Here is a 24,670-nt window from a genome sequence, read left to right as displayed (position 1 = left end):
CACTGATTAGGACACCTGATTCTGATCATTTGAATGGGTGAGCGAATACTTTTGGTAATATAGTGTATATTTACTCCATGCAGACAACCTACGGGCAAACTGCAAAACATGACAGGCTGGACCGTAACGGGCCTGATTAGATTCAGGGACACATGCACAATGTGGTAAAAATGAAAACAGAAAAAAAAAAGACTTATCATGGCACTGATGTGTGTGTGTGTACATGTTTGGCCATTCTTAATAAAACCTCAGAATTTGGCCTGTTACTGACATCTACTGCATCACACTCACCTCACTTATTCTGTAAGCAATGATCCCATAATCCATACATCACTTCTGCATGTGCAGGCACTGGACCTCTGCATGGCTTTGATCTACTTTATTGCAGGTTTTTACACAACAAATTAACAATTTGAGTCATTTTACTGAACCTGCTACATTAAATCTTTTGACAAAGCCACATGACAAACATAAGAAAAACACAACAACCACACAAAAGTACAAACTACCACTGAAAAAATAAAGAAAATGATAAAAACAAATACAGATGGGTGTGTGGCTCCGCCCACGACCCCCGGCTCCTCAGGGAGTCCACACTCCACCACAGCCTGCAGCAGGTAGGGCTCCTGTACATCGCAGGATTTTCTGTATTACAACTTGCAGCTAGAAGCCAAAACTGTACGACTGCCCCGTCAGTATTCCTCTCATCTACAGGACACTTCAGTGGCGTGCTGCTTGGAGACATGACTCCCTGCCCAGACCCTGAACCAGGACCAGGACCACAGACCCGTTATAACCTGGCACACGACGGGACAAGGGTCAAGACTGAAAATGCTTTGAGGCTTCTGAAGGGCCGCTTTGCCTTCTGTGTGCTCCACAGCACTGCCACCATCAGCCAGCAGAGGGCGCCCTGTTCCCACCTCCAGCCCCTTCATGTTGTGGACCCCATAAACTCAGACTGTCCAACAGGCCGGCCAGAGAGGGACGCCGGCTTTTCAGCTGACACAGAGACAGTTTTTTTTCTCTCTCTGACTTTATTTATAATGGTTTTCTTCTTTTTCCTGGAAAACAGAATAAATGAACACATTAGTGGTGCTTGCATATTCACAAAGGTGTTTGAAATCTGATTTTGAGAGGGTGTAGAAACCCTGAACAGCAGCTTGGGATCTCATGGTGCAGTATAAATCTATCAAACTGTGTTCATGGCTCAAACAGTGTGGAATACGTGGTCATGGTCTCAGAAGCAGTGATGTAGTGGAGGTATGAGTGAGCCACTCTACCGAACCCTGTGACGACTGACACCGTACAAACAGAGCTAACAGTGAGCCCATGCACACTGCAGGTAACTGGATACCCATGAAGATCCTTCTTTAGCCAGTTTAAGTTTACCTGAGCGCAGTGCAGTGGATGCTGTTCCTCACTCACCGTTAGCTTTGCGATTTTGAGTTTGAGATACTCGATCTCCAGCTCCATCTTCTGCATTTTGAGGTCTTTGTATTTTAGGTCCTTCTCCAGGCTCCTCTTATAGAGGGCCCTCACAGGGTCAGCTGCACTCTGAAACAGGAAGCACACGGGTTAAAGCATGGGAAGTGTCTGAGCTAGAAAAATGTGCGTATAATGCAGCAGAGGAACAACGCCGTCCTGACTTGCATGTCTGCTGCTTTGACATTTCAGCATCGTCTTATTGCAGGGAGGGAACGTCACATTAGCCTCCCTGTTCCTGTTGTGGTTCATATCATCACCTTTTGTGATCTCTTTAGCTGGGTGCCTCTGCCCCCCCAACATGTGGAGCTTCTGCTCTGCCTCCCTGTCCGTGTGGAGGCTCGGGGCTCTCCTGGGGAGCGGTGGTTTTCTTCCTGCAGCATTAACAGAGCAGTGGTGGAACATTTGGACATAGTTTTAGTTATGTGCAGACCTCCCCCTTATGGAGAGAAAATGTGTTTACCAATATATTACATGAAATATATTACAATATATTACATTTAATATATGGAATTACAATAAATTTATATGTTATGTATTTGAAAATGTCTTAGAATTACATGGAATAACATATTGGAGAAACATATATAATGTAATATATTTATATTTATATATATATATATATTGCATCAATATATTTTAATATATGGAATAATACATAAGTAATTGTACATTTCAGATGTTGCAATATATTGGGAAATATAAAGACTATTTCCTATAAATGGAAATGTATTATCTAATATATCACATGATATTTTCCAATACACTGTAATATATTTTTGTTTGGTAAGGGCCAGCATTCGGTCACACCCAAGTCTCCACACTCCCACCCTCTGTGCTGCTGTGGAAAGGCTGAACAATATGTGCAAAATAATCTGCAGTACAGTACGTGGTAAGGAGCTAAGGTGATACCTCCACAGCTCTGTCCGACGATGTGGACAGCATCTCATCCCTGATGTCCACCGCCTGCAGAGACAGAATGGAAATGGTCCATTAGAGATGTGCCAGCAGCCATGGGGCCAGCGCAGGTGTGTGTGACAGGTGTGTGTGACAAACCTCCGCTTGAGACATGGTGTCGGATGTCGGAGGCACCCCTGGCACCACCACCTCCATTATGTCTCCATAAGCTGAGGGGAAGAGGACGGGCCTGTGTGAGTCAGTGTTTCTGTGCAGATGTTGTGTAGTGCTTTTATGTTTCTTGTACTCAATATGCAATTACAGCCATAAAACTAAAATAAAGTGCTATGAGTGTTCTGAACTGTGTGTAGTACACAAACAGATGTACATACTTGTAACATGTGTGCTCTGTGAGCCTGGGTTGGAGGCCACCCCAGCCTCCACCCCATCCTTTATGGGGCGAGCCTCGTTGTTTGTGAGGGCCAGCTCCTCTGCAGGGCTGCACTTTTCCCCAGGCCCCCCGCGCCCCGCCTGCCTCTGCAGGTTTCTCTTCCTGTTGGCTGTGGCAGAGTAAACCAGAGGGGGAAATGTGGTTAAACTGAAGTTACTTCCATGAGGGATTAGAGACAAACCATACAACCAGGGGTCCGTTTCCCAAAGCAGGTTTAGTGAAAACTCTGAGTCTGTTCACCCTGAAATGAGGGAAACTCTGAGTTTTCCGTTTCACAAAGGGAGGTAACTCAAAGCAGAGAAAGAGGGGTAACTCCAGCCTGTTTCACAGAGGGAGGGAACTTAAGCTCTCGGTCAGTTTCCGCAGTAACAGACTCCATCAAACTAACCTGGTCAGGACCAGGTTTTTCTCATGAAACCTCGAGTTTCTCTCTGTGTCCGCCCTCTTTCAGCCACACACGGTATTTAACTTCCTCATTCATTCAGTCAGCAGGCGAGTTTTGGCGTGGCATATTAGCTCTGCCGTCTGTTATTTAAAATAAATAAATAAATAAATAAAATAAAATAAAATAAATAAAAAACAGTCAGTAGGCCTTTATTAGAAGTCCATTAGTAGTTAGGTGGCGAACATGGCATGAAGGTGCAGTGTTACTGCGCACAGAATTAAATATTCATCGGGAGATGGTTATAAGACCGCACACAGGTGTTTCAGCGTTTCCAGACAATTACATTTTTGAGCGTCACCGTTTCACGTCACAGTCGATCATCTATATTACATACCGCAGTCATGCAATGTAGCCTGAAACATGATCAGAATGGGGTTCCCCCATGAGATTATGCCGAGGTCTTACCTGTCTGAACCATGTTTTTATATTTCATCTTAAGCTGCTGCCAGGTGCGCTTCTCCCCCGCGGGATCGCACCTAAATGAAATAAATTAATAGGCTTCCATTCAAGCAGTTTCCCCCTGTAATATTGTTGATTTGCAGCGGACTCCATGTGAACTCACGCATTGACCCGAGCAGCGATGCTCTCCCAGGCCGCCTCCCTCTGCCTGGCCGCTGCTGCCGTGTTGCGCTTTCTTTGGAAAACATGTTCAAACTCTCTGTATGAATGCATTAAGGCCTTCAGCTCAGCTGGGCTGAAGACCGCAGCCCGACGCTTCCCCGCTGCCATGGTGACCCGCCGCGGTGCACGCGCTTAGCTCCAGGTGAGACTCCTGAGCTGCTCGCTCCAGCGCCGCCGCTCACCTGAGCCCAGGTGCTGCTGTCCGCCGTGCTGCCTTAGCTAACGCAGGCTAGCCAGTTAGCTCCGCTGCTCGGCTAACAGGAGACTGTGTCAGCATGTGAACGGAGAGGGCGGCACCCCGGGCGGCTCCGGGGGGAGGAGGAGGAGGGGGGGGGGGGGGGGGGGGGGGGGGGGTCGTCATGCTCTTTACGTCGCTCTCATCCAGAGAGACGCGGCTGTTTTTGTTTGTTTGTTTGTTGTTTTCAATGAAACCGGAACACTTGAAACCTTCCATTGAGCCCACCACTGTGTCCAATGAGACCCGTGTGCCGTCACATGACGGGCTAACAGCCAATAGGAGAGTTCTGTGCGTCACGTGATCATCCAAAGATCGTCTATATGCATGAAGATGATTGTATGATGTGTGTAAAGTTGTCTTATACACTACTCACAAAAAGTTAGGGATATTCAGCTTTCGGGTGAAATTTCAGGATGAACCTAAAATGCATTCTAACCTTTACAGGTGAACTTAATGTGACCTTCTGTAAACTTTTGAATGCACATGTCCAACTGTTCAATGTTTCAGTACTTTTTGCACAAGTTGCTGTTCTCTAACAAGGAGCTTAACGGCAAAATTCACATCAGGTGTTTGATGCTCCAGCTCATCGAGGTCGTATCATTAGGGAACGGCTGCTGGAGACTGGGGTACCTCAAATGGAGTGGCCTGCACTTTCTCAGACCTGAATCCCATAGAAAACCTATGGGATCAGCTGAGTGGCCGTGTAGAGGCTCGGAGCTCTGTACCCCAGAACCTCAATGTCCTGAGGGCCGCCCTTCAAGAAGAGTGGGATGCCATGCCTCAGCAGACAATAAGTCGACTTGTGAACAGCATGAGACGTCGCTGTCAAGCTGTAATTGATGCTCAAGGGCACATGACAAGTTATTGACACTGACATTTTTTGTTGTGGTATATCCACCACTGTTGTTGGCTTTTGTTTCAAGAAATTGTTTGAGATGAGGAAATCACCAGTGTATGCTTCTACTTAAATGCCCAACTTTCATGATATAATATCACTGTAGCGTGAACTTTTTACATTTTCCATAAATTTCACCCAAAAGCCAAATATCCCCTACTTTTTTTAAAAGTATGTAAGTAGTGTAGAGCAAGTCAACTGTCCTCCTTGTCCTTGCAGTCCAATGCAGTGAGGACTGCACAGAATTATACACTGGAGAAACTAAGCAACCACTTCACAGACACATGGCCCAACACAGGAGGGTGAACTCCTCAGCCCAGGACTCTGCAGTTTACCTTCACCTGAAGGACAAGGGACACACCTTTGAAGACCACAATGTACACATTCTGGACAAGGACAGGTGGTCTGAAAGAGGAGTGAAGGAGGCCGTCTATGTCAAAGTAGAGAAGCCATCACTTCACCGAGGAGGGGCCTCAGACACCTCCTGTCCCCCATCTACAATACTGTCCTCTCCTCACTCCCCAGGAGGCTGAAACACCCACCTCCTGTGACCCCATGGGACAGCGATCGACCACCCATGACACCAGGTGACCCTAAAGACTCTGGACGAGGATCATAACACCTGTCACAGCAGGCGACCTTAACAATGACCTCATGAGAAGCTTCTTGGAGGAGAAGTGAAACGTCTTCCAGTCCAGCTGACTTGCTCTACACGACTTACACATCATGACCTGGATGACTGAGAGTCTTCAGACATCATTAAAAGTATTTTTAGAGGCGTGTCACAACATTTTAGGGACATTTAAAATGGCACAATTAATTAGCTCTAAATATTTTTGGGGGGCAAATTATTCCTGGGTGAGAGAATGGGCCTGACTGACAGCTCGCTGATGCAAATGTGAACAAGGATCATTTGTCCTTCATTCAAGAGGCGAGTCGGCCTTTAGATTTGCCTTTTGTTCCTGCTGAGGTCTAACACAGCTCAGAGTCTGATGTTATTCAGGCTGTCAACCTGATGCACTGACGTGACTGAACTGTGGTGTCAGCTTATAGCTTTATTATAGCTTCATTATTATATTTATTTATTATTATATTACGTATAACAGGCTATAATAAAAAGGCAAACTTACCAAATGCAATGATGTTCTTGTGTTTAACTTTTACTTGCTCCCACGTTCTTTTAACCCCTGAGGGGTTACACCTGGAGGAAGTAAATTATACTTGTCATACATGCAACACACCTGTGCAGAGCAGTGATTATGGCTTTCAGAGTCACATGTGGAACTTACGCATTTATGCAGTCGGCAATTCGTTGCCAAGCGTTCTGCCTGCTCTTGGCGGCGGCCGCGGTGTTCGATTTGAGATGTATATTTAGTTTTTCCTCCTCATACTTTTCCAGTATGATACGCTGCTCCTCCGCCGTGAAGTACGCTGTGCGTTCACGGCTCTTCATGAGGCAAACCTGGAGCTGACGAGCAGCGTCGTGATGCCGCTTCTCCCTGATCATCACGGTCTGTGTTAGTGCAGCTGCAGAGCTCTGAGGCCTCCAGGGAGAGCGGAGCTCGCCGCCTGATGCAGGCCTCCGCTCGTCCTCACTGTCCTCAGTCTCCTCAGAGGAGTGGGAGGAGAGCAGCTGCTCTGCTTCCATCTGTTCCTGTTGTTGATGAAGCTGTGGGGGCGGAGCTTCCTCTTCATCATCCTCACTCTTCACAGCAGTGACCTGGAACTTGGTGAGATCCTGAAGCTGCTCTGCCTCCTGATTGGTCCACAGCTCCTCCTGTTCCTCTTTAATGTGTGGGGGCAGACTGGGGGTCTGCTCCTGCTGCTCGGGGGGAACCTCTTCTTTACACACCAGCAGCTGCTGAGGTGACACTGAAACACACACACACACACACACACACACACACACACACACACACACACACACATTAACCTCAGCCTGTCAGCATCACTTCATCATTTCTCTGAGCTCCATGATGCTGATGATCGTAGCCACATACAAAAACACAAAGTCCTTTATTGTTATTATTAGTAGGCCCATTTCCACCAGAATGTTCCTGGTAGTATTTGGGGGGCAGGAGCTGCTACAGGAGCGTCCTCTGGCTCGGCCCTCTCACCTGCCGTGTCTCCACTGAGAGGCCGAGCAGGAGGAAGGTTCCTGTAAAGTCACCAACCATGACCGGGGCATCAAAATGCGTGTTGTTAAAAAAGCCTGTTGTTAGCATTAGCTAACGTCCGCTAAAGCTAACGTTAGTGCCCCTAAAAATGCCGGCTAAAAAGTGTGTTGTTACTGTTAGCTAACGTTAGCTAGCACGTTAGCGTTAGCTTGGTAGTGTTGGCCGTGTTGCTTTCTGTTGACATCACATCACCCTGTGAGTAAACCCAGGAGTTTTTTCGGGGCGCCCAGAGTCCCTACCCCGAGGCAGGGCTGTTTTTTAGCCCCTGTAAAGGTTCCTGAACTCTCTCCTTCGGGGAGGTTCCGGCGGTGGAGACACGCGACAACGGCCACGGCCCCGTAAAGTTACCCCGAAGCTCCAGCGGTGGAAACGGGCCTATTAGGATTAAACCTGAAGATGAAAGTGAGATTCCATAACAGGAGCGGTGGAATGATTCCCCAAATCCACAGCTCACTTCAAACCTCCATCTGTGAGCCACGGTTCACTTCATACCTTCTGTGTGTGTGTGTGTGTGTGTGTGTGTGTGTGTGTGTGTGTGTGTGTGTGTGTGTGTGTTTGTGTGCTTCTACCTCCTCAAATGATGGGCAACATGTTAAACAGAGGCTGCACTGACCCTTTGCAGACGCGTCACAATTATCACGTGACATGGGAGGCGGCGCCATGATGGACGGCAGAAGAACAGTGGACGTCACTTTAAGACAAGGAGGCGCGTTGTAGTTGGTGCCATTCCGTGGTTGTAGATAGTTTTTAGTTTACTTTATGGTGGTGAGATGGTGATTTCCTGCTGTGCCGTGCAGTGTGCCAACAGGCAAGGCTGTGAGCCTAATCTAGCCTTTTACAGGAGACCTTTTGATGCAGACAGGAGACAGTGACGGGTAGCTGCTAACAGTCATAAGGACCGACAGCCGTCCAAATACTCCCGGATCTGCAGAGAGCATTTTTACAAGGTCACCATCTCACCACCATAAAAGTAAATTAAAAAAGTATATACAACTACGAAATGTCACTAAGTCTAACGCGGCTCCTTGTCTTACACTGACCTCCACTGCTCTTCTGCCGTCCATCATGGCGTTCATATTTCGCGCGACTGGATCGTGACGTCACGTGCAAAGGGTCTATAGAGTGGTGAAGTCCCGCCCCTTCCGGTGGGCCCCCATAGGACCTTTCGGAGCGAAAAAAATGAATGGTGTTCAATGGACAGAAAATAATTATTTTCTGGTCCCCCCGTCGTTATGCCATGGATTACACAAATGTTGTTTATAGGCTTAAATAACCAATTTTCATGTCAAGAGTTTGACCATTTATTGCGCGATTGTTCAGTTAAATGCTGTTGAGAAAACACAATTAGAAAGACTACATACTGTGTCGCGTATGTGACATCACGTCATCGCCGTTTCCCTCCAACCAGATTCAAGTCAAGATGCCAGTGTGTTTTGTTCCCGATTGCCCGCGTCTCCGAGGGCCGATGGAGCGCCGGGCGGGAGGGCGAGCGGACCCCGCCGCCGGGCGGGAGGGCGAGCGGACCCCGCCGACGGGCAGAAAAACTCAGAACCTCAAAAACTCAGAACCTCAAAACCTCAGCGCGGAGCAGAGAAATGGCCATGTCTGTTGTAGGCTTCCAGTGCGGGTGGTGACGTATATCATTCGCACCGAGAGCAGCGAAGAGTTGTAGTTCACAAAGCGGGCTCACACAAAACCTAACATTAATAATATTCTTCGCGCTAAATTGTAGTCTTCTTTGCGTGAAAAATTATCTTTAAATATCACAAACAACATATGTGAAATCCATGGCACAATTCAAACGGGACCAGAAAATAATTTTTATCTACCCATTGGATCGCATTCATAATTTTTTGCTTTTGAGGACCCATGTACCGGAAGTGGGTGGGCGGGACTTCACCACTCTATAGCGACTTGGAAGCCGTAATGGAGCTCTAGCGTTTTAAATCACAGCGGCTTCAATACAGGCTGATGCTGATTGGATAACACCTGTGACACGCCCACAAAATGGAGGAAAACTACCTGTGAAACATGTTGCTCTGTTACAAAACGTTACAACCAAACACACCGTTCAATGAGACGTCACACAACGTTACGTATCGTGACGCTGCTGAATCCACCCCAGGTACCAGGAGCCACCACCTGACGGAAAAGCTCTCAACCCGAGCCGAGCCGAGCCGAGCCGAGTCGGTGCTCGTGGAAAAGCGCCATCAGTTTCGGCTTTGTTTACATTCGCGCGCGCGTGAGACACGTGCACGCCGCCGACTACGAACCAGAACGAAGTTAATGTTGCCTAGCAACCACCGTAAACAAGGAAGGACTGCCGCTGGAAACACTGATGGAGAGCCGCCAAACACTGCATCTGTGAACTGTGTTGCTTTTCAGAGGCGACTGACGTTACGGCAGGGGGGGTCCGCAACACCCGCACCCCCCGCGGCTGCGACGCAACACTTCCTACCTGCCTGTCTCTCTGCCTGTCTCTCTCTCTGCCTGTCTCTCTCTCTGCCTGTGTGTCTCTCTGCCTGCCTGCCTGTCTGTCTCTCTGCCTGTGTGTCTCTCTGCCTGTCTGTCTCTCTGTCTCTCTGCCTGTGTGTGTCCGCAGCCTCTCACCGTGCTCCTCTCCTGCGGGCATGGCGCTGCTCTCGGGCTTCAGGATCCGGATCCGCGGCGGCTCAGCAGGAGGAGCCGGGCCGGAGCTGCGAGGCTGAGTCTGCTCGCTCCGAGGCAGCTCGGCCTGCTGCTGTTAGCTGCGCCGATAGCCATCCCATCATGCCTTGGGTTCAGGCTCTCGACCAATCGGATGCCTCGAATGGAGTCTCTCGACCAATCAGAGGCAGCCCGCTGAGCACTTTGTTGACTTTTTTTCCCCCAGCCTCGCCATTTTATTTATCATTATTATTTTTTCTAACCACCAAAATACATTTTCCTCCCAGACCTTTATCAGACAAATCTTTACAAACAGGACGAGGGTCATTAATAAAACATGAGGGAGTCACGTGACAGCAGCACAGAAATAAAATCAATAAAAAATAAAAGAATCGCTTCCCACACAGTTACCGGTGTCATTCCAGAAATGCAGGATCCTTACAAGGTGTAACTCATTGGAAAGAGGACGACAGGCTTTACAATGATTAAGATACAACACTATTGGTATAAATAAAGGGGAGAAACTATAGACTGAAAAAGCGGTGCAGAACTTTTTTTTTTTTTTTTTTTTTGCCTAGTTTATATTTAAAAGGTTCCTTTTAAAAGGCTCCTGACCTGTGAACTGACTGAACCCTCTGACCTCGTTGGTCAGAAGCAACTTATGTGTTTTTTTCTGTTTATATTATTGACAAAATGTTGCTGCGGCACTAGAGACCATGGTGTCCTGAAACAGAGCTCTTATTCTGGAGGTCATTAAAATTAAATTAAATTAAATTTAATTAAATTAAAAAACAAACAAAAAAAAAAAAACCTTCAGCTAATGCAGGGGAGAAAACATACATTATCACACATATTCCATTTATTTAAACTGGAGAGTCCCAGGGTTAGGGTTAGGGCCCTCGCTGGCAGGGCTGTCAAGTAAAACGACATAAAAAATGAGAAAAGTCATAAAAGAAACAAGGTAGAGGAGCACAGACAGTTAAAACAGGTCTGTAAATAGAGTTAATCAGGATAATTAAACGACCCAGAGGCGCTGCTGATGAAGTTGGAGTTGGAGTTAGAACAGCTGCTCCCCCAGGCCAGGCGACACGCAGCTTCACAATAAGAGCCTGACACGTAAACAAACCCAGTCATCAGGCCCATTGGGTAACAAAGGGGTGGAAGATCATTTAAAAAAAAAAAAAAAACAACTCTCCCGTCCCCCCTGCAGTACTCCAGTGTACCCCCAGGGGTACGCACACCCCCATTTGAGAACCACTGAGCATGGCGGGCCCCGACACTGCACACAGGGAAACAGGACCCTCAAACCCCAAAATACAGAAATTACAATTTCTTGTCTTTTTCAACTGATGGTGGTCCTGGAAACAGCTGTAATTAATTAATTAATTAATTAATTAATTAAAAAAAAATAAAAAATACAAATAATGCAGTAATATGTAATTGTAAATGATTTCTGATATAGATGATATATAATAAATAATTAAAAGACCTGGGAACCGGGACCCAAGACCCGGCCTCTGGACCATGACATCACGGACACAGCCTCTGATTGGTGGAGAGACTCAGCCCGAGGCATCATGGGAACAAAGCTACCAACAGTCAGCGCCGTCCTGTAGAGGACTGGATTCATCATCATCCATCTGGTTTACAAAAACAAGAAACCGCTGCAGGTCCAGGCGGGATGATAAACCCCCTGATAGTGACCCGGTGAGACCCGGTGTGACCCGGTGAGACCCTGTGTGACCCGGTGAGACCCGGTGTGACCCGGTGAGACCCTGTGTGACCCGGTGAGACCCTGTGTGACCCTGTGTGACCCTGTGAGACCCGGTGAGACCCGGTGAGACCCGGTGAGACCCGGTGAGACCCGGTGTGACCCGGTGTGACCCGGTGAGACCCGGTGTGACCCGGTGTGACCCTGTGTGACCCGGTGAGACCCTGTGTGACCCGGTGAGACCCGGTGAGACCCGGTGAGACCCGGTGTGACCCGGTGAGACCCGGTGTGACCCTGTGTGACCCTGTGTGACCCGGTGTGACCCGGTGAGACCCTGTGTGACCCGGTGAGACCCGGTGAGACCCTGTGTGACCCGGTGAGACCCGGTGTGACCCGGTGAGACCCGGTGTGACCCGGTGAGACCCTGTGTGACCCGGTGAGACCCTGTGTGACCCGGTGAGACCCGGTGAGACCCGGTGAGACCCGGTGTGACCCGGTGTGACCCGGTGTGACCCGGTGAGACCCTGTGTGACCCGGTGAGACCCTGTGTGACCCGGTGAGACCCGGTGAGACCCTGTGTGACCCGGTGAGACCCGGTGTGACCCGGTGTGACCCGGTGAGACCCGGTGTGACCCGGTGAGACCCGGTGTGACCCTGTGTGACCCGGTCCGCTGCGGCTGGACAGGTGAGTTCCTGTCGAGCAGCAGTGAGCAGAGCAGAGAAAAGGTTCATTTCAGTTTTTTTCCTTGACAGACCACATAAACCCAGGAGCCACATGCAAATCAATGCTTATGCACAAATACCATGCATGAGCAAGTTCAGTACTGTCACACTTGTCTTGTTTTTGTTTTGTTTTGTGAGTGGAGTGAAGAGCTTGTCTGCACTGTTCCTCCTGACTCTGAGGTTCTTGCACAGAAGTCCAACAGCAAAGCACCGAATTCGGATCAGATCACCCCCCCCTCCTCCAAGGCTCCCCTTCATTGCCGCCTTGAGTGTTGAAGTAACCAGACACAAGAGAGTCCATACAGGAGAGAAACCATCCATCTGCTCCGTCTGTGGGAAAAGGTTTAAAGCGAAAAGTAAGTTAAACTCACACTCGACATTCATGTCAGAGTTCACACGGAGAGAGACCGTTTGACTGCAGTGTGTGTGGGAGGCGTTTGCCAAAGTAACACAACTTTCACTCGTGTTAGCTAACAAATGTTTGCTAATGCAGTCCAGTAGCAGACCTCTGCAAACTACAACCTCAGTAATAAACACAGAATTAAAGAGACACATTCTGCACAATGTCAACACAAACTGAACATTATAAACTCTGTTAAAAGGCAGAGCTGCTGAGCTGCATCAGAGCATCACAGCTGCAGCAGTCAGTTTGTCATCATGACACAAAGCAGCCCATAGTCTGCTCCCCCACCTGTGTCTGCAGTGCTCTGTGCCATATGCTCATGCCAAGAGAGCATCTATAGGTCAGCCTGCCCTGACCATCAGAGCCAGGTGTTTGTGAACTGGGAGGAAAACGTCTCTCGGTGGGGCTGTGTGGCTCTGAAGAGCCTTTGGGGGCGCAGCTCGCTTGGCCTCGGGCGGCTACTCGGTCCTCCTGGGCAGCAGCCTGTGCACGGCGGTCAGGTACTCCGGCTCGGCCGCCAGGTAGACGGGCGTGCCGGCGCCCACGCGCTCGGCCCGGTTTCCTTTGCGCAGCAGCCTGTGCACGCGGCCGACCGGAAACTGGAGGCCGGCGCGAGGAGGCGGCTCTTGGCCTTAGCGCGAGCCTTGCCGCCGGTGTCGCCTCTGCCGCGCATGCTCCGCTCTCCTCTCCGCCGCGCAGACTGGAAGGAACGCGGCGCGGCGGCGGAAAACACCGCTTCCCCCCCGCTGAGCGCACGAGGGGCCCGGCGACCAACCGGAGGCCGCGCGCGCCCCCGAGAGTTTGAATCTGGGCGGGACGTTTCTGCACAGCTCCTGTCCAATCACCGCCGCGCTGCAGGAGGCGGGTCTGACCTACAAACCAATCAGGAAGCGATGACGTCGGCAGCGTCACGTGATTTACGATCAGTTCATTCATTGTTTTGTGTGTGTGTGTGTGTGTGTGTGTGTGTGTGTGTGTGTGTGTGTGTGTGTGTGTGTGTGTGTGTGTGTGCGCGCGCGCGGGGGGGTCTGCTTGGTTCTGGCAGTCTCCTCCTCACAGCTGCGCAGTGCCGGCGGGCGGAGTTTCGTCCCGCCCCCTCGGAGCTCCGGCTGACGCTGATTGGTCCAGCGCAGCGCCGCGCCGCGCGTGCGTCAATGAACTACTGGAAGAAAGGCGTTTTGAAATACCCGCCGGTCCGCCCCTTTCCCTCCTTTTTACTGAAAAATAATTGATGAGTTCATTTTCGACTCGAAGCCTCCGGTTTGCCCTTCAGGATGCTGAATATTTCTCCAGGCTCCGTGCAGCTGTCAGGTGAAGCTGCAGGTCAGAGCCTCACCTGTGCTGACAACTGCACTTTCAATGTTCTTTTGTTCATTTATTATTATTATTATTATTATCATTATTATTATTATTGTTGTTGTTGTTGTTGTTGTTGTTATTATTATCATGGCTTCCATAGTGAAACATCAGTTTGTATTGTAAAGTGTCTACACTTTATTATATATATATAATATATACAAAGTATAAAATATATAATATAAAAAGAAAGGCTATACAAAGAAAGAAAAAAGAACAAGCAAGAGATAAAACAAGAATACGAGTCTCATCTACAAATAACTTTGTTCTTATTGCTTTACTGAAAAATTCCTAATTCAGGTACATTGCAGTTTTCTTTTTTTCTTGTGCAGATGAAATGAATACATTGACACAAATGATTGAATAAACTTGGAAACAACAAAAACATCAATACTAAGAAGAAAGGAAAAATAGCTACATTAAAATGATAAAAACAGAAAGAGGATAAAACGTAATTAAAACATATAATTAGGCTTTCTTTAGGTTGGATCTTCGTTATTTTTGGAATGTGATCTGAAATGGTGAACGTTAATTTTTCTGCCTCCACAGTCTGTTTTGTTTTTGTTGGATTTTGCTGTTTTTGTTAGCTGCTTCATGGCGGTCATTACATCTCCAAAAATACTAATTTATTTACAGAGATGGAAATATTAGTTAGTTAGTTAGTTAGTATAGGCTATTATTAGTATGTTAGTTCCCTCTAATCTCAATTATTAAAAATCCTGTGGTCGGACTAAATAGATATGGAATGAAGGAGGATTCAGATATATTGACAAGCATCGGCATAATGCTCATATGTTTTCAGGCATGTTTATGTAGGCTATTTTAATTTAATTTTTAGAATCTGGCAACTGTCAGTATTGTCAGTTGAAGCCTTCATAGTTGAATAATAGACTTACTGTGAAATTGCTGTCCACTTGTTAAGTTTAAAACAGATGAAATATTTTGGAATACTTATATATAGGCTAAGTTAAACACATAAACACAAGTAGGTTAAAGTAGAAATTGAAAATTATAATTTCTATCATAGCTTAAAAATAATTCATGTATTAACTTTGAATTGATTAATGAAATAAGAGATGTGCTCTTCCGGAAGAGGTGGGTGGCTCTTAGAAGAGCCTTTGGTTGTTGTTGGGGCGGGCTGGCTCACTTGGAGCTGGTGTACTTGGTGACGGCCTTGGTGCCCTCGGACACGGCGTGCTTGGCCAGCTCCCCGGGCAGCAGCAGGCGGACGGCGGTCTGGATCTCCCTGGAGGTGATGGTGGAGCGCTTGTTGTAGTGAGCCAGGCGGGACGCCTCGCCGGCGATGCGCTCGAAGATGTCGTTGACGAAGGAGTTCATGATGCCCATGGCCTTGGAGGAGATGCCGGTGTCGGGGTGCACCTGCTTGAGCACCTTGTACACGTAGATGGCGTAGCTCTCCTTCCTGGTCTTTCTGCGCTTCTTGCCGCCCTTGCCGGCGGTCTTGCTCACGGCTTTCTTGGAGCCCTTCTTGGGCGCTGACTTGGCTGGTTCAGGCATCCTGATGCGTCGTCGCTTCCCAGTGGATGTTGCGCTGCTCCGCCGCCGCTGCTATATGTAGACCAAGCTGACGTCATCCCGTCTGCCCGCTCCGCCTGTATGATTGGTTGAGCTTCAGGCGGCTGATCAGTATTCAGTGGGTTACACAAGACCCCCTCCCCCACCTGTGCTGCCCGCCGACCATTGTTCCCCTTGTTGCCGCTGATTTGATCCCCAGACACAAAACAAGACCATTTCCAAAAGATGTGCGTTTTCAAAATCGGTGCCATTCAAATGTGCACCAAATGTGCAGCGCACACATTTTGTCCGCAGGCAGACACTCCGCATCGGTCAGGTTTGTGTGGTTTTGCGGGACCAGCCACGCCTGGTGATTTTCTCTGCTCGACTGCTGCGTTCCACAGAAATGCGATTTGAAAAATATCAGGACATTAAATTGATGCACTGAAGCAAGTAGGCCTGCATTTTGCCTGAAATATTAGAAACAGCCTTATGATTACCTTCAATAAAGACACTGTATTCTATTGTTTTTTTGTTTTTATCTCGAGGTATAGCCTACCGAGATTTTTAAAATATAAATATATAGGCCTGTATAAGCCTATATTTTTCCCCAGCAGTAGGCTACTGTATTTCATGGCGGTGTTCTAGAACCAAAATGCTTTTGCCAGTCTATAAGATTTCTCAATTCAGATTAAAACTTGTTTGGATTTTTAAAATTTGTGTCGCTGCTACTGTGCCTCTCTACTTTTCATTTATAGCCTAACTTTCTTTTTTAGTTTGTTTTTTTACATGCCCCTATAGGCCTATTTTTTCCCCTTTTTGTAGAGTTTGTCTTAAATGTTTGTTTGCACCGAGGGTCTGAGAGAAACGCAATTTCGATCCTCTGTATGCCCTGTTCATTCTTGACAATAAAACTGACTTTGACTTTTGCTGCTTTTATTAGAGCGCAGTCGTTTGATGCCAGAGGGTCAATTGGATGAGTTCGGAATGACCTCCAACATAATGGCTGGCGATAAGAATAAGTGGGTGTATTGATGCTTAAATCAGAAAGGTGAGTGAGTGAAAGGAGGTGAGCTCTTGGTGGCGGGTGTGTGGCTCTGAAAAGAGCCTTTGTGTTGTGGGTGTTTGTGTCGGTGGGCTTCAGCCTCCGAAGCCGTAGAGGGTGCGGCCCTGCCTCTTGAGAGCGTAGACCACATCCATGGCGGTGACCGTCTTTCTCTTGGCGTGCTCGGTGTAGGTGACGGCGTCCCGGATGACGTTCTCCAGGAAGACCTTGAGCACCCCACGGGTCTCCTCGTAGATGAGGCCGGAGATGCGCTTGACTCCGCCGCGGCGGGCCAGGCGGCGGATGGCGGGCTTGGTGATGCCCTGGATGTTGTCCCGGAGAACTTTGCGATGGCGCTTGGCGCCTCCTTTCCCGAGACCTTTTCCTCCTTTACCGCGACCAGACATGATGCTCCCTGTTCGGCTCAGCAGCGACAAGAGACTGACGGAGTCCAAGAGAAGCTCCTGCCTTTAAGTCTCTCTGCGGACGTAAGTGAGGCAAGAGGGAGCGCGCTGCGCGGGGCGGCGCCTCATTCTGCAGCCTTCCTCCTGCTCTGAAAAGACGGATTTTAGAGCAACTTCTACAATAACTTGGGCAAAATAGCAGAGGCCAGCAGTAATCCATTTCCATTTGCATGCGAGAGAAAAAGTGTGGCCTAAAGATAAAACGATCTATAGATAATAATATACATTTAAAACTTTGCTGATATTTGTAGGCTATATGTAGGCCTAGCCATTTTATTTTTTTACATTAAAAATATAATGTTCCATAAAAATATAACCATGAGTTTTTGAAGTGAAAATTTGGTAAAATCCTTAAAAAAAAAAAATAAATAGGCTAAAATAAAATAACCTGTTTCAGTCTTAAAGGGATTCCCACAGGTTTACAACAGAATGTCTCCTGACTTAAAAACCATGAATGAAAACTGTTTTTTTTTCCCAAATAAAATGAACTTAAAATAACATAAAAATGAAATAAAGCACTAGCATCTTGATTTGTCTTGATTTCATTTAGAGCTCATGATCCCCTCAGACCTGAAGGGCGCAGTTGTTTCCCACAACACTCAAAGTGTGACTTGTGGATTTGTGTTCATTATTAGGCTATTATTATTATTATTATTGTTGTTGTTGTTGTTGTTGTTGTTGTTGTTGTTGAACCACCGTTGATGTAGGCTAAGTGACGTCATTGTGGTTAGTTTGGGTCATTTCTTAACACATGTTTGTGATATATTTCTGAATTGTTGTTGAAGTTACTGTTGTTATATTTGTAGGATTAATGCACATTTTGACTTATTGCATAGCCTGTCATAACGTGTACATGAAGTCCAGTTTTTAAAAGTTGCATGAGGCTGATATTTTAGTAGCCGAGTGAATAGCTGAAGTGCTGAGGATGGAAAGAGTGCAGGTGGTTGAGTTTCCTCTCGGGGATGAAGGAGTGGCTGTGGTTGTTGGTGAGTGCTGCTCAGCGTGTGACGGGCTGCTTGGAGCCTCCTGCAGTGTGAGCGCTTAGTTGTGTGGTGGTTTGTTGTTGCGTGTTTGTAGAATGAGGAGTTGGTGTCTTTTGAAAGGTGTGGGTGGCTCTGAGAAGAGCCTTTAGTTGGCGCAATAATGCATGTTGTCCGGTTTACTTCTTCTTGGGAGCTGGTTTCTTGGCTTTGGGCTTGGCGGCCTTCTTAGCTGCGGGTTTCTTGGCCTTGGGCTTGTTGGTGAGCTTCTTGGGGCTCTTGGCTGGTTTCTTGGGGCTCTTGGCTGGTTTCTTGGGGCTCTTGGTGGTTTTCTTGGCCGCTTTGGGTTTGCTGGCCTTCTTGGGAGATTTGCTGGTGGCTTTGGGTTTCTTGAGCGGTGTCTTCTTGGGCTTCTTGGCCGCTTTGGGTTTGTTGGCTTGGGGCTTCTTGGGCTTAGCGGCTGGCTTGTTGGCCGCCTTCTTGGGCTTGTCGGCCTTGAGCTTGTTGTTGATCTTGAAGGAGCCGGAGGCTCCGGTGCCCTTGGTCCGGAGCAGAGTGCCTTTAGTCACCAGGCTCTTGACGGCCAAGCGGACGCGGGCCTTGTTGTTGTCGACGTCGTAGCCTGCGGCGGCCAGAGCCTTCTTGAGGGCGGCCAGCGACACGCCGCCCCGCTCCTTGGAGGCGGACACGGCTTTGACGATGAGCTCCCCGAGGCTGGGGCCGCTCTTCTTCGGCCTGACACGCTTCTTCTTGGGGGCTTTGGCCGGGGCGGCGGCGGCCGGAGCTGGAGCCTCTTCTGCCATTCTGTGGTCTCTGTGGTCTCTGTGGTCTCTGTGGTCTCTGTGGTCTCTGTGGTCTGGTCGGTGCGCAGCGAACTGAGCGGGACTGGACTGATGCTGCGGCCGGAGCGGAGGGCGGTGCTTATACACGGCATGAGGACCGTGTAGACTCAGCCAGCCCGCCGCCCCTCCTGCATCCGGGATGTCGAGTCACTTTGTGTTTTCTCCTCACAGAAAAATGTGTAAAATCCACATGTGGAGGGAATCGTGAGAGCAGAGAGCGGCCGGAGCCCGCAGCGGACCGCCGGCTCTTCCCGCTGGAGGCAAAAGGAGAGCGGCAGGTTTCTGCGTTTCGTCCGGAGAGGCTTCAAACCTGCAGCTTCACCGCGGAGGAGAGCTCAGCTCGGCGATATTTCTCTGTAAAATGTTGGAAAGTTCATCAGATCCACAAGAAAAGCGGCTTTCCAGGCGGCCCGCGTGTTTCTCCACAGAGCAAAAGGGAAAGCAGACATCCGCTGCCGCTCGTCTGGGATCAGACTGAAGCTGCTTCGGTGTCAGCAAACACACCGAGGACGGCGGCGGAGAACACACACACACACACACACACACACACACACACACACACACACACACACACACACACACACACACACACACACACACACACACAATTTACTGACTGAACTAAATAATATCTGTCCAGGTCAGGCCCGGACTGTACATCGGGAGAACCGGGAGAATTCCCGAAGCGCCGGCCTGTCACTGGCCTGCTGGCCTGCCTGTCTTTTTTTTTTTTTTTTTTTTTTTTTTTTTTTTTTTTTTGGACAGGTCGCCGGCCAGGCCAATCAGCTGTCATGCCGGCCCGCTCTCCGGTTGGCCTGTCCCTTACAGAGGGACAGGCCAGGCCAGGCCAATCAGAGGCCAGCAGCCTGTGACAAGCTCAAGACGTGATTGGTTTGTTTTGATTAACACCCGCCCCAACAGTCCGAGCACGCTGTAAACATAGGAGGGGGTGTGGCGACTCGCGCGAGTGTGTTGGACTGTGGAGGAGAGCGGAGGAGGCGGAAGGAAAGGTTTAGTGATTACATTGCAGTTGATAAATAAATTTTTCCATGGACCCCAATCCAAATCCGGGGAAAAAAAAGAGGAAAGGTGGGGCAGAAAGGGAGAGAGAGAAAAAAAGAAAGGCACTCGAGGAAGACGCTGCCAAGTGCCTCAAGTTGCCCTTGTTATTCAGCCCCCCCCTCGCTGTCGCACCGTCAAAAAAAAGTGATGCTTCAGCAAGTGAGTTTTCTAAAACACACTGGTTCTTCTCAGTAGGAGGTTCTTTAGGCCATGTACACTCTCAGAGTTGAATTAACACTGAGGATTAGATTTTACACGTACAGTGTAGAAATGTAGGAGCTGGACTTGAAATTCAAAAGTTTTGAAATTAAATAAGGATTGAGGTTTTAAAATCACTGATTTACAAGCCATATTTTTTTTACTGCCTTTGAGATTATTTTTTTTGTGCAACAAATGGGATATAATCATTCCATTATTCTTATAGTGAATGCAAAACACAATAATTCTATGTTTGCTATTCAAAGGTGGTGGTGGTATTGATAGCAGTCCTGTTGGTGCTGCAGAAAGAGAGGCCAGTGCACGACCATTGGCAGAAAGTACACAACAATGTCTACAGTAGGGCATGTGATAGGTGGTACATGAGTCATTTGCATGTTCCTTGGGATTACATTACAAAAATGGTAGTTATTCTTTATTATTAATCACCAACCTGTAACAAGTTGCAGACATATGAAAACCAGGCAGTTTACATAAATATGGAGTGGCTATGTGACATCAGAGTGAGTGTTGGAGTGGCTACTGCCTGTATGTGTAGGCTTCCAACTCCCCCCCCACACCCCCACCCCCCCCCACCCCCCCCACCCCGGATGGCCTGGGTGGATGACTACCTCCTGGCCTGAAATAATCTCCCAGTCCGGCCCTGGACTCCAGGTTACAGTTCTTTTTTATGACTTGTAATTAAACTGTTTGATCTGGATGTAGGCCTAATTTCACTGAAAAGGTTCAATATGATCGAGCCTGATTCTCACATTTGAGTCAGGAGTTCCGGCTCTTTCCACACAAAAAGTAGATTTTGCTTTTTTCCCTTTAATCAGAAGGCAGAATTTATTCACCAAAAGAAAACCTAAACCCTGTGCATGCAAAATTAAACAGAAGTCCAAGGTTTGGTAGGCTAATTCACTTTCATAGGACGCTGGTTTAGATAGATTACTTTTTTTCTTACATTTTTTTTTAAGTCAGTTTTTTATTTTTATTTTAATGACCAAGAGGAAACAGAAACAGGCTGTCACAGATTCTCACCTCCTACCACGCTGTGAGGGATATAAGGTTTTCAGGGAGGATTTCTTTGATAAAGCGGCCCATGTTACCCTTGTTACCTCATGCATCTTATTTGATCAAAATCAGAATCAGAAACACTTTATTGATCCCTGATGGGAAACTGGGTCAGTTGCAGCTGCTCAAACTCTCATAAGAAACAGACATAAATATGAATAAAAACAAAATATTTACCTTACAAAATGTGAAAAGTGTGTCCATCATGTATAAGTTGTATCAAAATGATCTGCATTATGTACATTAAGTTTCAACATGTGTGTTAATTCTGCAAAGTATTCCAACAACAAATACAGAAATAAGAAAATGAGCATTTGCAAAATGTGTACGTATATACACCCTATATACACACAACAGAGATACTGCTCTGTTGAAGTCCTGCAGGTATAAATGATTGCACAGTTAAATGGTAAATAAACAGTTAAATCATGTAAAGTTCTGCAGTTCAGTAACTCTGACTATCTCTATTATGCTACCTGATATTGTTGTTGATATGTGCATGTAACTGTATATTTGTTGCTAATCATTTGCCAGTGTGAAAAGTGAATTTGAAAAATAATAATTGAGAGAAAGAGAAAGAGAGTTTTGGTTTTTGCACTTTGCATTTTCCCGACTGTGATCAAAACCTGCATCCATAATAACCTTTTTTTATCTAATCAATATGTTTAATTGCAATTTTCTGCATACCTTTGCTCTTTTCTGTCAACAACAACTTCAGAACAAGTGCTGATGGTGCCAAGAGGAGTCAGGGGAAAACCACAGCGCCCTCCGGTGGATGGACAGAGACACTGAGGTCTGCTTCATGCTCTCTGTGCCAAGCAATTGTTGTGGACTAACTAATGCAACGAGGTCCTGATGTGACGTGACAGTCAACAGAACATATCAAAGCCCTGCTTGCCCTGTTTGTCTCTTTATCCATACAAGTGAATGGACAGGTGAATAATGTGAAACCACACCCATGTGCCGCCTCCCAGATTGTATTGTAACTGTGTTGTAAAACAATGATAATAAAATAAAATAATAATAATTAAAAAAAAAAAATTTAAAGGGAATAACAATGTCTCTCTGCTGGCGTTTGGGTTGGCTGGACAGACTGCAGCCTCTTCCTCGTTGGTGCTGCATTCTGCCCCGTCCTCTGCAGGCCTTTGACGATGACCTGAATTTAAACCAACAAAGAAGTGCAGCAGGAACCCTGATGGGACGAGACGCCTGTGTGCTTCGTCCAGCATGTTTATGTCATTAATCACATGAACACATGAAACAATAAATCTTAGTTAACTGGGGAAAGATTATAAATTCACCCTGACATATGTAAATATATATGTAAGAAAAAAAAAAAAAAAAAAAAAAAAAACCTTACCGATGAATAGCCTATCTCACATCGGTTCCATTTAAGGGAGCATGATGTGCTTTTTTTCTCTCCAAAGCTGAAATAATACTTTAGCTGAAATTCAGTTATTTAAGTTTAAACAATAACTTAAATAATAATCTGATAAGTACCACAACCAAACTGGACATGTTTACAGTAAAAACACCTTCAAATATCCTGCTGAGGAAGAGACAGAGCAGTGAACACCTGGACTCCACTGGCCTCTAGTGGCTGTTTGTGTGTACTGCAGGAGGAGAGAGGCGGCGTTGAGAGGAGAGAACACACTCAGAATGCAACAAGACCAAATAATTATAAAGTCCAAAAAACAAAACTATGAAAATAGAATATAAACAAATGCAGATGATAAATTCAACAAATGTTAGCACGAGCCACTCTTCTAAAGTTATATTTTTTTTTTTGTCTCACATGGCTTGTTGTTGTTTTGTGTGCAGTTTTCTGTTTTTTTGTTTTAACAGGGGTTAGAGATAGCAGACTACACAGCTGCTCACCATTCAGCTGCTTATTTAACTGTTTATCTGCTGATTTAACAATCTATCTGTGCAATAATGTTATACCTGTAGAACTCCACAGTAATGCAACAGTGCAACCCCCCTGTGTATATATGATGTATATATGCTGACTATTTACATATTCTCAAGTTCTTATTTATGTATTTATTGTTGTAATATTATTGTAGGATTAATGCAAAGATTTTTACATAATCCATAATTTTCCTTACTTTTTTCCTAAAAGCAATAAGATTTACCTTCAGATCAAAACCCACGACCTCCACTGACAGAGAAGCTACAGGAGGAACTAAAGAGGTTTTAGTTTGAAAGTTAAACATCGGCTCAAGCAGCAGCAGACATGTGAACATTCATTTCCTACTAAACCATTGTCAACATAACAGCACTGTCCTAATGTTTAATGTCAAATTCAACTCGTGTTTTTATCTGTAATTGACAACTGCAATTGTGTTTATTTATCTATTGTATTATTCACTGCATTTGTATCATTTATTTATTTATTTATTTAGTTATTTTTTTCTGTATTCAGTATATCTCATTGTATTCTCAAAGCCTGACCAGGGACAGACTGCAAATTAGCTGAAGCTAGACGTCTTATATACATCACATTTTCCCTTTTTTGTGGCAATGTTGTATGTACCGCCCCTGTTGAATAAATATTAAATAAATAAATAATGCTGGGAATGCTGGGAATACTGGGAATGCTGGGAATGCTGTCCACTCAACCTGCTGCTGACTCTGAACGCTGCATGTGAGTTTTAGAAAAACGACGACACAAAGTAAGAGCACGTTACTGGACATGCTGGTATGAAGTTCAGCATCAACTCTGACTGACGAGCTGATAAAAAAGTTGAATATTAACGCTGGACAGTCCAGAGTTCAGCGAGACAACAAATAAATAAATGGAAATAACAATAATACTGCAATAACACTAATGAATACAACAAAATAAAGTAAAATCCCAGGCATAACTTTATTACCTTGTGTACATCATTCAATAAATGAAACTCTCTGTGTTGATGAAGCAGTTTCTCTGACGTCTCATACTCTTCAAAACCAAATCACACACACACACACACACACACACACACACACACACACACACACACAAGTTCACAGCCGAGCTTATGCAGCAAACTGCGGACAAAAAGCTCCGCCCCTTACCTGGCTCACCTGAGGCAAACCAGGAAACAGGCTGTCAATCTGCCACTGCTCACTGTCAGAGGACACACACACACACACACACACACACACACACACACTGAGAGACAGACGCTAAGATTCACCTTCAGATCAAAACCCACAACTACAGGACGAATCCTGGGAATACCGAAATGCTGGAATACTGGGATTCTGGGTTTTCTGGGTACTGGGATACTGGGAACAGTGGGAACAGTGGCCCCTCAGCCCGCTGCTGACTCTGAACACTGAATGTGAGTTTTAGAAAAACAAAGTGAAAGTAACTTTCAGGGAAGGTTCCAGAGCCGGGAGCGGCTCCACGTCGGGCTGAGTCACTGAGGCTCTGCCGGCTGAGCTTTTCTCTTCACTC

At 46.7% G+C, this 24,670-nt stretch overlaps 4 protein-coding genes across 5 annotated transcripts; all 4 read right to left on the bottom strand.

The window, feature by feature from the left end:
* Positions 1–297: 297 nt before the first annotated feature.
* On the bottom strand, positions 298–9,962 carry LOC115363529 (uncharacterized). 2 transcript variants are annotated; one of them, XM_030057792.1, is made up of 9 exons: positions 9,817–9,962; positions 6,319–6,890; positions 6,160–6,230; positions 2,772–2,939; positions 2,539–2,609; positions 2,395–2,448; positions 1,743–1,856; positions 1,426–1,554; positions 298–1,061 (listed from the first exon to the last, which is right to left on the bottom strand). In XM_030057792.1, exons 2-9 carry the CDS (start codon positions 6,675–6,677, stop codon positions 1,035–1,037), a joined length of 993 nt encoding a protein of 330 aa, XP_029913652.1. In that variant the 5' UTR covers positions 6,678–6,890; positions 9,817–9,962; the 3' UTR covers positions 298–1,034. The 2 variants fall into 2 exon arrangements, with proteins under 2 accessions (XP_029913652.1, XP_029913651.1); XM_030057791.1 differs by having other exon boundaries at positions 298–1,554.
* Positions 9,963–14,326: 4,364 nt separating this feature from the next.
* Positions 14,327–15,675, bottom strand: LOC115363571 (histone H2B 1/2-like). Its single transcript, XM_030057841.1, has one exon. The coding sequence runs from the start codon at positions 15,561–15,563 to the stop codon at positions 15,189–15,191; it is 375 nt and encodes a 124-aa protein (XP_029913701.1). The 5' UTR covers positions 15,564–15,675; the 3' UTR covers positions 14,327–15,188.
* Positions 15,676–16,030: 355 nt separating this feature from the next.
* On the bottom strand, positions 16,031–17,037 carry LOC115363595 (histone H4). Its single transcript, XM_030057846.1, has one exon. It carries the CDS (start codon positions 17,010–17,012, stop codon positions 16,701–16,703), a length of 312 nt encoding a protein of 103 aa, XP_029913706.1. The 5' UTR covers positions 17,013–17,037; the 3' UTR covers positions 16,031–16,700.
* A 1,064-nt stretch (positions 17,038–18,101) lies between these two features.
* LOC115363551 (histone H1-like) lies at positions 18,102–19,403 on the bottom strand. The gene has a single exon (XM_030057817.1). The coding sequence runs from the start codon at positions 18,850–18,852 to the stop codon at positions 18,229–18,231; it is 624 nt and encodes a 207-aa protein (XP_029913677.1). The 5' UTR covers positions 18,853–19,403; the 3' UTR covers positions 18,102–18,228.
* Between the last annotated feature and the right edge of the window lie 5,267 nt (positions 19,404–24,670).

This window comes from Myripristis murdjan, chromosome 8 (assembly GCF_902150065.1).
Source record: "Myripristis murdjan chromosome 8, fMyrMur1.1, whole genome shotgun sequence".
Lineage (NCBI taxonomy): Eukaryota > Metazoa > Chordata > Actinopteri > Holocentriformes > Holocentridae > Myripristis > Myripristis murdjan.
Note: the sequence above shows the minus strand (reverse complement) of the source record. Positions and strands in the feature narration are given on the sequence as shown.